General features: G+C 42.5%; 1 protein-coding gene across 1 annotated transcript in view; it reads left to right on the top strand.

Annotated features, from left to right (window-relative positions):
• Window positions 1–257: 257 nt before the first annotated feature.
• The window catches only part of RRP36 (ribosomal RNA processing 36), a 35,060-nt gene continuing 19,511 nt past the window's right edge, over window positions 258–15,806 (top strand). The window contains exons 1-2 of the mRNA XM_015426253.1: window positions 258–417; window positions 7,051–7,536. Of these exons, the coding sequence (XP_015281739.1) occupies window positions 7,095–7,536 (442 nt within the window). The 5' untranslated portion in view covers window positions 258–417; window positions 7,051–7,094. The remainder of the gene's footprint in view (window positions 418–7,050; window positions 7,537–15,806) is intronic.

Raw genomic sequence — 15,806 nt, 5'->3', positions numbered from 1 at the left:
AGCCTGCAGGGGGTGCTGCAGAGGCGTTCCCATGGGAGGGAGGGCTCTCCCTTGTAAATAAAGGCTTTAAAACGCTCTGGCCTGTCTCTTCGCAGTTAATTTCTGATGTACACTGGGAAACAGACAAGGAGGGCCGGGCGGGCAGGTAAGCAAGCACTGGTGGCGAGCTTCCAGACACCCCGAGAGCCTAACCGGCGTGCGCACGCGCCATCCCGTGGCCGACGTCACAGTGCTTCCTGAATTGCGTGCCCCGCCCTTTGTGACTCCCGCGAGCGTGTCTCTGTCCGCGCTCGTTGCTAAGAAACCGGAAGGAGCAGTGGCGGCGTGGCCTACGGGCTCAGTGTGTGGAAGCAGGCCAAGGAGAGGGGCCTTGAGTGTTGCTTTGAGGGGATGAGCCTGAAAGCCCGTGAACAACAGGTAGAAGAACTCGCGTCTGGCTGCCGCCCCCTGGCTCTTCACGTGTGCCTTTCCGAGGCCCGCCCCTTTCTGTGGCCGGTTCTTGTGCCCTTTGCTACTTCTGGGTTCTAGGAGGGGGGGAAGAAAGACGGGATTGTGGTTGGCAAGGTCGGACCGTGGACAGTTGGGAGGGCTCCGCCCGCCACGTGCCTGGTGGTCTCGCTGGTCGGTTAGGCTGGTTAACTATAACTGGGTAGCTCTTTAGAGGCGGCCTGCCTCTGAATATTGGGCGCAAACGAGGGAGGGAGATTGCTTTCAGTCCCCTTTTGTGGGTTTTTGGAAATATGTGGCTGGTCAGTATATCGGAAACATGATGATCCCCTGATTTAATCCAGCATGGTCATCCTTGGGTTCTTTCGATGTCATGCTTCACAGACTCGAGTCCTGCAACTTACTTTGGAATCCACACGTCTGAGTGACTGAAGAAGAGGCCCCTCTTAGCTCTGTGTGCTGCCTAGGCTGTCCGCTGCCTCATCTGCTAAGGGTTGTCCGTATTCAGGGGCATAATTTTGCAATTTCTATACCGCACTTCCTATTTTTGCTCGTTTGTAAACTTCCCTATCGATAGGATATAGCCAGTAGTTTGAGAATCCATATGAGAAGGGGCCTCTTTAGGCAATCTGATTCTCTGCTTAATAGTGGAAATCTGAAACTGCAGTATTTCTGATAGATGGCTGTCTGGCCGCTGCCTGAATTAGGCACACAGGGAGGGAGACAACGCCTCCCCCCTCTGCGATTTAGTAATCAGTTCCATTGTCAGACTGCTGGTTGGTGCATAATTAAGAGAAAAACAAAAGGTCTGTACCAGTCACCAAGAAAAAAGTAGGCAAAAAGCCAGTGATTCAGAAGAAAAGCACAGATATTTATTCCAGATATTCTGCTATGTTTCTCTCCTAATATATGTGCACTTTTATTGCACCATTAGCTGTATCTCATACTAATCAGATATATGAGTGTTCCTGAGGAATAATCCCATTTGGTCAGAAACACTGGGAGGAGTTACTCTTCCCCCTTCATTAGTGGCACCTCTATCCCTGTTTCAAGCATACTGGCAGTTGAACAGAACCGTATGTCTTTTGTAAAAAAACCCCTCATTTTCCTGTTCCCGTCCCTTTAAGACAACATGAGGTTCCCAGGGTTTTTTTGGGGGGGGGGAACACAGTTTTTTGTGCCTTCACCAGCTCAGTTAAAGGAACAGTACCAAGGTGCAACTCTGTACCCTAAAAGAAGGGGCAAAACATCTGAATCTCCCTGTTTGCTAGAAAATCACCATAGCCATTTTTTTCACATGGGCACAGGTTTAGTTAGTAACAGATGCATAACAGGCACATAAAGCTTTTTCCATTACTTAATTTCTGGTGTAATAAAAGCAATACCTTTTAATTTCTGCCTGTTATGCAACTATTACATGTACAGAGTAATTATTTTTAAAAGTGGCATCCCTAGGCTACTCTTTATTTTATATCCTTACAACAGGATCTCTTCAACCTAGAATCCTAGAACTGTTTGTAAGATATTCTCTGCATTCAGCTAGAATGCCTGACTGTTCTCCCTGACCCCTGTCTCACCCACATTCCTATGAGCAGTTAAAGGAGGGTTCTTGCTGCTTAGTTCCACATAACATTATCCAATGCTTTTCTCTTAAGGGTGTTTACTATTTTAAGGATATTCAAAGTAATTTGTTACTCAGACAAGCATGCATTCCCCCCCTCCCTGTATGAGACTGTCTTTAGAACATAGAGATGTAACTCAATGGAACTCTTCCAATCTATAGTAGTGGCCTTTTTACCAAGTTAGTATTGGTAACCCTGATGCCTCCACCTCAAAAGGGCATTTAAGATAGTTGGTTATGCCACATGCTTTATATTATTATTGTCCATTGCTGTATCTGTTTCAGATATTGTAGCTTGAGCTACAGGTATTCAGTTCCGCATGATCTTGTGAATTGTCCTCTCAACTCACGTTCCTGTCCCTTCTCTACTAAGTTTTCCATACATTAGGTCTGGTTCAGAATTCATCCAGGTTAGAACTAAAGTGCTCTGTGGGATGGAAGAGATCTGCTTTGGTTCCAGAGGCTATAAATAACATCGTAAGAATTGCCTTCCTGGATCAGAACAAAGATATGTCTGGCTGCATCTCTTGGAGTGGCCAGACAGTTGTCTGCCTGTTGTTAGGTTGCTTGCATCCTGGTAGTTCTATTCTGGAGGTTCTGTTCTTAGCCATCATATAAACATGAGACGAATGCTGCTGGATAGGACCAAGGTCCATTGAGTCCAGCCTTTTACTTCCTTCAATTACCAGCCAGGTGCCCTGGAAGCCCACAAACCTTCTTCTCCCTGTCCCACTGTTCCCCTCATAGACAATATTTAGTGGTGTACTGTTTCTAACCAGAAGGTTCCTTTTTCTAATGGCTGTTGATAGAACTTTCCTCCTCCATGAATTTGTCTAATCCCCTTTAAAAGCCGCCTAAGCCATATATCTTGTAATACTTTAATAACCATGGAGCAGTTTTCAGAAAGTACCCAGTGATGTAAATGCCCATGAAGTTCTCAGAAAATACTCAGTGGTTTCTAAAGATATCAGAAGGTGGCCAGGGTGGGAGACAAACTGTTGTGCTGCATGGATCATTGGTTAAATCCAGTAGAACTATTTGCATATTTTATCCATCAGTCATAGATCTCTCCTCCCAAGGTTGCTGCACAAACTCAAATCACTTCAGCATATTAGAGCCCTATGAAAGAGACCCCCTTCTTTGTATAGGTTAAGCTTGGATACACTTATAAAGGCATATGTTCTGGACAGGATGCTGTGGAATGGACAGCCATTTGGGAAGCAGCAAAGCCGGCCGTGATCAGGTAGAGCTATAAAGGGTAGCAGCAAAGCTGACTGTGATCAGGTAGAGCTATAAAGGGTAGCTATGTTAGTCTGTTGCAGTAAAACGTCTGGAGTGTAGCTACTGAAGCTTATGTAACAATACTTTTTGAGGTGTCACAGAACTGTATTTTGCCTTTTATGGAAATGGCAGGAACAGCGAAAGAATTCTATCCATGGGATGGGAAACATCCATGGCTCACTTCTGACAACATGAAACTGTTCATTATTTAACCTGCTGATAGTTCGTAAAACCAGGGTTTTGCTCACAGAGGATCATTCGGTCCTGTTTTTTTACAAATCCTGGCTGCAGCTCCTCCATCTTTGTGTTCAAAAACTAGCCTGCTAGTCCAGCATGCACTGCACAGCAGTTGAAGGCCAAAGCTTCCTCACATCATCCAGTCATTTATTGTAGGGTGGTGACACTAAGGGTGGGGAAGCTGAAATCTGTCAGCACTGAAAGCAACTCCATAGTTCACACCTCCTTAAATTCCTAGATTTTCATATTAACTTTTTCCTTTATACCATTTTGTAAGAACAATCACACATACAGTCTCCTCCTAACTTCCCAAGTTTCCAACAGATACCAACCCACAACCCCCCGTTTCATCCCAAAGTCAGCATTCTTATTCCACATTCTGCTGCTAGAGCTCACCTACCACGACAGCAGTGAGACAGGTCTGGGGAACAATACTCTCCATGGGTGACAGGGGAAGGTGTGCATCCCCTGAAGTCACTTCCTTCAGATCCAAGGTGGGCTGCAGAGGTGCTGCCTTGCACCTTCATGCAGCCAGGCAGGTCTGGGGAGTGATCAGCTTTCCAGATCCTGCCAGTGATGGCACAGGTAGAAGGAGGAGGCATTAGCTCCACGGTGGCTGCAGAAGTGCTGCCATGGGAGCCTGTCTGAGAAACGGGTGGCACAGGAGGGGTGAGGGTCCTTTGGAGCAGCAAAATGCCATGAGCCACCCCAGATGTAGAGCATGCAAGCATTCCTGGGTTTTTTAAGATGAGCATGGATAGGGAGAAGGTAGTGAGACATTGTGAAATGCAACAGTAATTTCAGTTTCTGAGTGATCCTTGCCAGGAATCTCTGTAGCCTGGAGAGTGTGAGAAACTGCAAGGCAGGATTTCTCAATCATAGATAGCGTGAAACATAATTAAGAAAAACTGTGTTTAATAAACAACTCTACATCCAGGCTTAAAGGAGCTAAACTCATTGTGGTTAGCTAGAGGGCTGAGTTCATGTGATCCACTAATCACAGTTTAATTAAACTGTGTTTTTTCATTATGTCTGAATCAAACTGATATATGGCAGTCTTAATCCTGGAGACCAAACCAGCGAGAGTGAGTGAGGAGCAGTCCTAGTGTTGTGTATTAAGGGATTTTCTTTTACAGAATGTTGAGGCAAGTATAAGGGGCCCAGAAAGAGTTAAAGCCTCTGGTGATTTTTATTCTCTTATGTCACTGAATTTCATTTCAAGGAAGAGAACATCTACTGAGTCCTCCTCTCACTTTAATCTACACTGGGAGATGTGCATGTTCCTAACACTTGTTGAAAGCTGTAAGCTGCAGACAGAATCTGTGCCCCAGTTGTAACGTGCACAGACCTCATGAATAGCCATGTCACTTCCAGCTCTTAAGGTAGGGTAAATATGGATGGACAGCTTTGTATAACCAAACAGGAGTGCTAGCATCATAAAACTGTCTTGGACCTATGGCAAAAAGGAATATCTTCCCTTTCGCCCTTCTGTATACACAACACAACTAATGCCATAGTCCCTCCTCCAACAAAAAGACAAGACTTGGATGACCAAGGGGTAAAAGGAGTACTGAAGGATGATAGGGAAATGACTGAGAAGCTGAATGCATTTTTTGCTTCTGTCTTCACTGTGGAAAATTAGAAGTGCTTGCCCACTCCAGAACCACTGATTTTGGAAGGGGTGTTGAAAGACCTGAGTCAGATTGAGGTAATGAGAGAGGAGGTCCTACAGCTGATAGACAACTTAAAAACTAATAAATCACCAGGCCCGGATGGCATACGCCTGAGATTTCTGAAAGAACTCAAATTTGAACTTGTGGATCTCCTGACAAAAATATGTAAACTTTCATTAAAGTCTGCCTCCATTCCTGAGAGCTGGAAGGTAGCTAATGTCACCCCCATCTTTAAAAAGAGTTCCAGAGGAGATCCGGGAAATTACAGGCCAGTCAGTCTGACGTTGATACCGGGTAAGTTGGTGGAAACTGTTATTAAGGAAAGAATTAGTAGGCACATTGATGAATAAAAAACTACTGAGGAAGACTCATCATGGGTTCTGTAAGGGAAGATCTTGTCTCACTCACCTGTTAGTATTCTTTGAGGGAGTGAACAAACATGTGGACAAGGGGGACCCAATAGATGTTGTTTACCTTGACTTCCAGAAAGCTTTTGTTAAAGTTCCTCATCAAAGACTCCTAAGTAAGCTCAATAGTCACGGGATAAAATGACAAGTCCTTTTGTGGATCAAAAACTGGCTAATTAATAGGAAACAGAGAGTGAGTATAAATGGTCGATTTTCTCAGTGGAGAGTGGTAAGCAGTGGGGTACCACGGGGATCAGTACTGGGTCCGATGCTTTTGAACTTGTTTATTAATGATTTGGAGTTGGGAGTAAGCAGTGAAGTGGCTAAATTTGCAGATGGCACGAAGTTGTTCAGGGTGTGAGAACCAGGGAGGATTGTGAGGCACTCCAAAGGGATCTGTCGAGGATGGGAGAGTGGGCGTCAGCATGGCAAATGGGGTTCAGTATGGCCAAGTGCAAAGTGATGCACATTGGAGCCAAAAATCCTAAATATAAATACTCATTGATGGGGTCTGAAGTGACAGAGACTGACCAAGAGAGAGATCTTGGAGTCGTAATAGATAACTCAATGAAAATGTCAAGACAGTGTGCGACTGCAATAAAAAAAGGCCAACGCTATGCTGGGGATTATTAGGAAGGGACTTGAAAACAAATTAGCCAGTATCATAATGCCCTTGTATAAATCTATGGTGCAACCACATTTGGAGTACTGTGTACAGAACTGGTCACCACACCTCAAAAAGGATATAGCATTGGAAAAAGTGCAGAAAAGGGCAACAAGAATGATAAAAGGGTTGGAACAATTTCCCTATGAAATGCTTGGGGCTCTTTAGCTTGGGGCCCTTTCTCACAGTATAAGAACTCGTGGGCACTCCATGAAATTGCTGAGCAGTCAGGTTAGAACAGATAAAAGGAATACTTCTTCAACCCAAAAAGTGATTAACACATGGAATTCACTGCCACAGGAGGTGGTGGCAGCAACAAGCATGGACGGCTTCAAGGGGGAATTAGATAAACATATGGAGCAGAGGTCCATCAGTAGCTGCTAGCCACAAGGTATAGATAGGAACTCTCAGTCTGGGGCAAGTGATGCTCTGTATTTTTGGTGCTTGGGGGAGTACTGCTGGACCTCCTGATGGCACCTGGTATTTTTGGCCACTGTGTGACAGAGTGTTGGACTTGATGGGCCATTGGCCTGATCCAGCATTGGCTTCTCTCATGTTCTCATGTTCCAGTTTGGCAGAGTGATTTAAACAGTTCTTTCCAGTCCTGATCTTTGTATGAGCTGGTGACCAAGCCATACAATGGACAGAGGGGACAAATCCTGTTTCTGTTGAATATTAAATTATGATAATACTGAGCACTGACAGTATTTTCTCTTTCAGCTTGAGGCTAGCCAGTTGAAACAGCACAAACTACCAAAAGCCTTATGAAGCAGCTCCGTGGGAATAAGTCTGGGGGTCATCCCCAAAAGCGTTCTTCTTCTGATAAAGCCATTTGCCCCCCAGATGGACAGACTTCAGAAGAAAGCAGAGAGGCCCTCAGTCCTCAACTGTTGGCTCAAAAGCGATCTCTGCAAGGCTTGAGTGACATGATAGGTGGGACTGGGGAAAAAAGCACTAATGATGCCAAGAGACCAAAGTTGCTGCCTTCAGCAAATTCTACTGGCCAGGACTCCGAAGATGATGATTCAGATGACAGCGATTTTGAGAGAGTTGAGAGCGATAATGATGTCAGTGATGAAACGAGTAGTGATGATGGTGAAGATGACGACGATGAAGTTGGCAGTGATTCCTCAAGAAGCAATAATGGAGACTCAGATTCAGAAGACACAACAAGCGATCCTCTGTCAAAGCCTGAATTGACAAAAGGTAAACACTGATTCCTGTAAAGCTGAATAAACAGTGCATCTCTGTGTCAACCTATCAGAAGCTTTGAGCTTTTCTTTCTCTGGTGACTTCTGCTTCTGATTTAGCGTCCTAGATGTTCTTGTGTCAGTTCACACCAAAATATATTATGACCACCATTCATTTGGGTTTCTGACTCTGCTTCCTTTATTGCTTAATTGTCCTACAGTTTTTTATAACATCAGCTACTTTACATCTTTCACGCTCTCCCTGCCAGCAGAATAGCATTGATGATGTCTTTCTTTGCGATGTGCTTAATGTTTGTATACCCTTACACAGATTCTAAAGAAGTTGTGTTGCTCCATTTGAACAACCAGTTGCATTCTGTTTAATAGAAGCATTTTGTTAGAATCCAAACAGATGGTTCTGGTTTAATATGGAGCAACCAAAAAAAGACTTGTAGACTTAATGTTTAGTATTTTTTAAATTTAAAGTGTTTTATTTTCTCCTGCAATAAAAATCTCTCTAAACAGATATAACACCAAAAAATCACACCAAAAATCTCACATGACAAGGCTAAGGTCACAGTCCATATAACACTTCTAAATGGTAGAACACTGCACTGTATCAAACCAGCCAGGCAGAATACTTTTTAAAAAAACTCTCAGTATCCCATACCTCACCTTGTCTTCAATATGAGGATAATATTGGTTGGTCTAAGGTCACTTGGAATGAAATCCTAAACAGAGATACACTTTTCTAAGTTCATTAACTTCAGCAGATTTAGAGTGGTACAACGTAGTTTAGGATTGCACTGTTATTGAGCTCAAATCTGTGGCAGAATTTGAACTGGGAACTCTTTAATTCACACAGCCACTCTACTGCAACTCTACTTTTTGGCCTGATCAGAAGTGCCAAAACATCATTGTCCGAATCTTAAACAGTAGAGAAGAGTCTAGTAGCACCTTAAAGACTAACAAAATTTGTGGTAGGGTATGAGCTTTTGTGAATCACTGCTCACTTCTTCAGTGACTCACAAAAGCTCATACCCTACCACAAATTTTGTTAGTCTTTAAAGTGCTACTGGATTCTTTTCTACTGCTACAGACTAACATGGCTACCCATCTTGATAAATCTTAAATAATCTGGGCTAGTCTATATATTGGATAACAGCATGTACTTTCTTATGGTGGTCTGGGAGGAGTTCTTAGCTGTGTTGATTGTTAAAAACTGAGTAGTCTGTTTTTCCTTACACTGATCTGAATTGAGGTTAAAGAGAGTTTAAGGAATGTGTTGGTTTAAAATTAAGCGTTATGTGAAAGTTTGTTCTCAGTTTTCTCTCTAATGGCTCATAAACCTGAAGCAGTTTGCCACTGGTTTTGGTCATGAAACATTTATGTGCATTGATGTCCCTCTCCAAAAGTTGGTGCAAAATGCTGAAAACTATAGGACGGGGAATTGGGGAATAAAGAGTACTTGGAAACAAATGTTGGGTCCAGAAACTAGCATCTTTTGTGTGAGTCATGTTGCCTGCTGCGGTAAGCAACTGAACCTTGTACTAAATCAGCTTAGTTACTATATAAGAAGCCAAATTTGCCTCTTGGTAATTGTGCAGATTTCCTTCCATTGTTAGGTCTGTTGAGAATCAACTGTAGTATGGAGTCCTAAATATATGTTGCAATTTTCAGCCAAAACTATCATTTCGTCACCTCCACAGAACAAGCGTATTAGAGTATTGTGATACTGTCAGCAATAAGCTATCTGGAGCGTTGATAGAGAACAAATGATGCCACTCAGACATGTTTTTTCATCATAAAAATATGTTTGCTAAGTGCAATAAGTAATGTGATATTATATCTGCAGGGGTCATTTTGTAGAAAAAGAGGTGCAGGAGCTCATTAGCATAACTCATTAGCATAACTTATTTGCATATGCCATGCCCCCTGATCACTGGAAGTGTGTCAGAAGGCAACACCCACTGCAACTTACCTAGCTGCTTCTTGCTCCTTGTGGCCCGGGTCTGCTGGGAGCAGGGGGCGGGGCTTATTGCATGTGCCCACCCCCTGGACTCTACTGCTGGAGCTCCGCTCCTGTGCACTCCTGCAGGAAATGACCCCTGGATATCTGGAAAAATGAGACTTCCTAAGGCAACCTTTTCGGTTGACATTCGAGTTGCTGTTTTAGTACAAAACCCCCAAGATTTGCTTGTAAGAATTAAGCTGTGGTGGAAATCTCCCAAAACTAAACAGACATTATGAAGCTCAGGCTTTTAGACTCTTGCTTGCCTTCCTTTCAGGATTGGTCCACTTGAATATATTCAGATTTCATTTATTTGTTGCATTCCCATTATCGTATACCGGAGTCCCATAGCCATAGCTTATTGTGGAGTTCAAAAATATACACAAATAAAAAATGAAATTTCTTTTACACTTAAATGGTTCCAAGTGCTACATTGCTCAGACAAATGCCAGTTAATCTTGAAAATCTTAATAAATTGTTGAGTGTTGGCAGTACCAAGAGTGATGCTTTTACATGAATTAAAAATGGCTGATGTACCACAAACAATGCACAATTATAAATAGCAATGTAGTTAATTGGGAAGGTGTCTAATGAGTTCAGCAGGGATGTGGATTAAGTCTCATTTAGCATAATAAATGGATCTGGGAGAGGGAGCAAAAAAGCACTAATGAAATTCAAAAATGAAAATAGAAGGTGATGAAAACACAGTGGTATACAAATAATAGATGATTCTGTGGAGGTACAAAACATGGCAATTTAAAATGATTCTTTTGTACAGGATAAATCAGATGAGGCAAATTAAACACTAGAAGAAAAGTAGAAAAATGTTGCATGGAGAGGTGTTCATGGGAAGTAATTGGTCCTTTTTGTAATCTCTTGCACGAACGCACAACTTGGAACAATCTACCAAATTACAGATGCTGAGCATGGGAAGAACAGCAAGGAAAAAGAGACTGTTTCATAGGCACCCTAATGCAACATCAAGTAATGGCATTTTATCACTGTCCAAAAAATAATAACTTTAAAAAGGGAGGAGCTTGGCTTCTTTCTGATTTATGCGAATACTCTTCTTTGCATTGTGGCAGGATTGGTGGTCTGGAAAGAATGGACTGGCAGCCCAGATTTGCACCAACTCTACCATTTGCCAGTCTGTCTTATAGCATTTAATGGCATGATGGTGACTTATCTGATAACTAGTTACTATTTGGATGATGGGTAGCTGTGGAAAGAAAGCGCTAAGAGGAATAAATACGTTGAAAGTATAGGGAAGAGACAGAAAAGACTGCAGAATTATGACATATGTGGGAGTGTTTTGAATTTCGGTTGCCTATTTTTTTAAATAAAAGATCTAAGAATGAAAAGCCTGGGGATGGGCCTCTGATATCATGAGAGCTATAAAGTGAGTTTGGAGGTTTTTATCACAATTTTATTTTATGGTGGTTATGTAGTGCTGTAATTCTGCCTGGTGCTTTGGAGAGATTTCAATCTATATTAGGCAAATGCCAGTTATGAGAGGAGGAAAGGGAAAGGCGTGGGATGAGGCTTAATAATACAAATAAAAATGAGTTATAGTGAGTGAATTCAGCCCAGCAATTTGCAAAAAGAGACTTCAGTGAGGAGAAATAGACAAGCTTTGGAAAGCTACTCAACCATGGTTCAAACAGAATATGAATTGTGTGAAGTGTCCCCCCCATTTCCATGAGAAAACCTCTGCAGATGTCAAAGACACAGGGTTGTCTCTTCCAAACTCAGCAGACAGCATCCAGTAACCACCACTCAGACATGTGCCAAATTTGGCAAAAAGGACTGGGGTAGATTGGTTTAAATTAAAGCTCTTTAAGCTAACAAGCTGAAAGCCCCTATTTGAATAATCATTTTTAATTAGCTTTTCCATTTGTATTACATGTGTTTGGGAGAAAAGCACATTCCCATTGGTAAATGCTGCCATTAAACAAATTGACTTCTTCCAAATTGCACTAAACCTAGTACATCTTTTTGCTATTTAGCAAAGTACCCAGTGACTTTATCCATGTAGTGAAGCAATTAAACATAATTCTCAGGTTTGTGTTAATTGCTGTTATAGCATAACCCCCCCCCCCCCCCCCGTTTGGTCAGAAGGCCTGTTGAGTTCAGTGGGACTGACTGTTTAATAAATGTGCTTCTAATTCAAGCTTAATATGATAGACAACTTTAAAGTAGAGCAGTGAACACACTCAAGTGGTAAATCTGACTTTCACATGGGCGGATACAACTAAGAGGTCTGGACTGGTTGTGCACGTATGGAACTCAGTCTGGATTTGGGCCAAACTGGATTCTCTTCATTGGATTTGAAGCCTGGTTTTAGCAGCAATGATTTTACCAACTATTTGCATCAAATAGTATTCTCTGCCTCACTCAGATCAAATCCTTTGCTAGTGAGCCATTGCCTTTTTAAAACTTGTATTGCATTTTAAATACACTTTCTAACCACAAAGAGCCAGAATTCATAGATTTTTCAAGAAGACGCTCAGTTCCACAAAGTTTGATACCTTCCTCCAGCCTAGGGAACCTTCTTCTAACTTGAGTGGCTCCACATAAGTTAAAGGAAGGGTTCAAACTTTGCTCGTTGGACCCCAGGGATTCCAATCATTCCTTTTAAAAAAAATAAATGAGCACCCTGTTATTTTCTCCCTCTTACCCCACTGAGCTAGAGGCAGATGGCATTTAGCAGTCAACGTGTGCATGTCTCTGTCATTGTATGTGATTTAGTGGGCAGTGACTGCACCTAACCAGGAGTCTTGTCTTTCTTTTCCAAGCATATGTGCTAATTGTGAATTTGGTAGCTTTTTTTGCTTGGTTGTTCCTTTTGACCCTCCGTTTGTCACCTCTTGAGATTGGCTTCCCTGCTTAATAGCCTTGGATGGCCTTTAAGCATGAAAGAGTTAGCCTGTGAGGAAGCAGATGTATGGGAATGAGTTCCATGAGAGCAAGTCTGAATGACTGATTAGAAGAGATTAGAAGGCGCAAAAAAGATGAGGTAGTTTGCATTCTTTTGATGGCAAACATGTTAAGTAGAAAATATATCACAGTCAGATGCAGCCTAATGGGTTGCATAAAACGAGTGTGTGCATTAAAAATTGATAGTGAGTCAGACCAAGAATCCATCTTGTCCAGGGCCCTTTCTTTCGAGCTTAAGGGCCATTTCAAACATTGTCCTCCCCATTTGAAAATTATTTCTGCATTTTAAAAGTTTGTCTTATATAGGCTTCCTTGGTCTGTGCACTTGTGGTAAAATGAACTCTTGCACTGCATTTTTAAGTCACAGTTTCCAAGCATGAAAATTGACCATGTGGGAAAAAACATTGTATAGTTATATATGACTCCCCCCCCCCAGTTTCTTTCTAACGTGGTCAGTCAGCTGAGTGGTTGCAGTCTTGGAAGCAAGGTAATTTGATCCTCCATCAGTGTTGGGATTTGTAAGAAATCCATCTGTCTTTAAAACCCTAGTGTTGAGTGGGATGCACCCAAGTTCTGCAGTTGTCTTTCAACTTCCAACACGTGTTAAAAGATGGATGTTCGTTTCTGTTGACAGAAAATACTGGGATATGCCGCACTTCCTTGAACTACAGTGCCTAACCATAGTGTGGTGCTACGTGAAGGAGCCTGAGGGGTCTTCATGCTCACAGGCTCTACTGAGCAACTTCCTGTTTTGTGGCAAACTATAGTTTGCTGTCGCAGAGGAACCAAGTTATAGGTTGTGTTTATCCTGCAAATCGGGATGTCAAATTGAGAATGAGCAGGGAGTTGCAATCTTGGGTTGCATGACAAGTGCAGATCATAGCTTGCCCAGTTGGTATATTAAAAGGGGGAAAAACCCACTAACTAGATTGTGGTGCACAAGGAGAAGAGGGGGTGGCTTGTTTCCCCAGTACCAGACTACAAGTCCCCCCAGCTTGTTTCCCCAGTACCAGACTACAAGTTGGCCTTGTACCAGTGGCTTTGTTCAGTTGTGATGCCAAATTTTGCAGTGGAGGATGGGTATAATATAGTCATGGTTCTGAGAGTGTTTTTATGGGGAGCTCTGAACAGTTTTCAGTGGTGTATAACTTGTTTTTTTTTAATCAATTTTTAAATTTTGGTTGCTGTTTTCCCAAACATCTCTTCAAATATTAATGGTAAGTTGGAAAGCCTGACATCCTTTTTTTTCTTTCCATTTATTCTGTGACACCTTCATCTCCTCACCATGCTAAACAACTCTACTCTCTTCCCACAGATTTGCCGTCATTTGTCTTTCCCCTCTTTAATTAGTTTTAAACAGAGAATTGAACCAAAGATCAGCCTAAGGAGCGTACCATTTATATACATAATGAGATAGGTTTTCAATTTTTGTGTGTTTGACATGCATCTTTGCATTCCTTCGCTGCTTCTTGACTACTGTTGAATGCAAGGGGGAGGGGTTTTATTGAACTGACCACAGTAGATCTCTTTATTGAACTGACCACAGTAGGCTTTTCCCTGAGGTGTCACCATTAATTTAGCGTCTATTAACTTTAGAGCACTTAATATTTTTCTTCCTATTGTGTGTGGCTTTGAATCTTCCGGTATTTTTTCTCACTTTCTCTTGTGTTACCTGCTCACATAATTTACTCAGATCCTGGGAGTGTTTCTCACACTTTCCTTAATCTTGAATAGCATTCCTTAAGAGATGTGGGAATATCCTGTTTCCTCCCCAGGGTTCAGGGAGGATTACTACCATGATTCATGAATATAACAGATGTATGTCTCTGAAATTTCATAGGTCAGGATGCAAAAATCCAGAAACCATTTGTTAATGAGCCTCTCAGCATCTAGAGTTCAACTGTCTTGAACCCAGAGCTTTCTTTTAGTCATCATGATGAGTAGCCATTGATATATCTTACCTCTGTGGTAAGTGATTAACAAAATAATTTTATAAACCTTCAATCACATTCTCCTTTCCACCCCATGGAAGAGGCAATGGTTCCTCAGGAAAGGCTTTGTTTAACAATGGGTTCTTACTAGGAAAAGGAGATGCTAGAGAGTTGGTGTTAAATCATAAGGAATCTCATGGAAGAAGGTGCAAAGGCCATAGTGGGGGAGAGATTATTTATTTCACTGCCTCTCCCATGGGGTAGAAGAAGGAGAGTGTGACTGAAGGCTTATAAAATCCCGCCTTTCTGTCATTCATCTCCTCTTTTGACACATGCCTGCCAATTCACACAGTGCCAGGTGTTAGTAGATATAACAGCCCTGTGGTAACTCGAAGACTAATAGATTTGCTGTGGCACAGGTTTTCATGGTCTAAATCCCACTTCATCAGATGTTGTCCTTATGGAGGTCAAAAAGCCATGGAATGCAAGAGGTAGCAGTAAATTTGCAATAGAGAGTAAGCGTGTCACACAATGATAGGGAAGAGCTTTATTTATTTAAAGTTTTTATATACCCTGCCTTTCTCCCAACAAAGATGGGGCCCAAGATAGGTAACACCAATAAACAGTGCAAAAATACTCATCTGTTAAAATCCTTCTTGTGCATCATTATAATTAGACTAGCATTAAAGCCTGTTGTGAAAGCAATACAACGAGATCTAGAAAGATGTGATTTATAACGAATGCATAGGCTGGAAGGAGGTAAAGTACCTCCTGGAGATTTGGGGGGTGGATTCTGTAGAGGGCAGCATTGGTTGGGGAGGGCGGAAGGACTCAGCAGGTATAATGTCATAGGGTCTACCCTCCAAAGCAGCCATTTTCTCCAGGGGAACTGATCTCTGTCATCTGGAGATCAATTGTAACAGCGGGAGATCTCCAGGTCCCACCTGGAGATTGGCAACCCTAGGGAAAAGTCAGCTGCACAGCAGGGGGTTGAAGAGAATGGTTTGATGGCTGCTGGGCCAAGATTGGCAACAATAGTTCCCCAGGAGCCCCATCGTAAATGCACCAAACAATTCCTCAAGATTTTCCAAAACACTACTCTGTTTTGGGCTCCTGGGGAACTTTGAAGTAGCACCAAAGCTTTAAGATCTCTCCAGCTGTCACCTGGAGACTGGCAACAGCTTGTCTGGAGTGTGGGCAGCATGGCATTGTATCTGTCTGAGGTCCCCCTCTTCCTCCTCCTCCTCAAATCCCACCCTCAGCAGGCTTCATCCCTAAAATATCCTGGAAGTTTCCAACCTGGAGTTGGCAACCCTATGTACTGGAGTTCGAACCTGGAGTTGGCAACCATCAGCCAACGTTTATCTGCCTGTCTGTCTTTACAACCCCCCCCCACACACACACACA

The sequence above is a fragment of the Gekko japonicus genome, unplaced genomic scaffold (assembly GCF_001447785.1).
Source record: "Gekko japonicus isolate JY-2015 unplaced genomic scaffold, Gekko_japonicus_V1.1 scaffold405, whole genome shotgun sequence".
Taxonomy (NCBI): domain Eukaryota; kingdom Metazoa; phylum Chordata; class Lepidosauria; order Squamata; family Gekkonidae; genus Gekko; species Gekko japonicus.
Note: the sequence above shows the minus strand (reverse complement) of the source record. Positions and strands in the feature narration are given on the sequence as shown.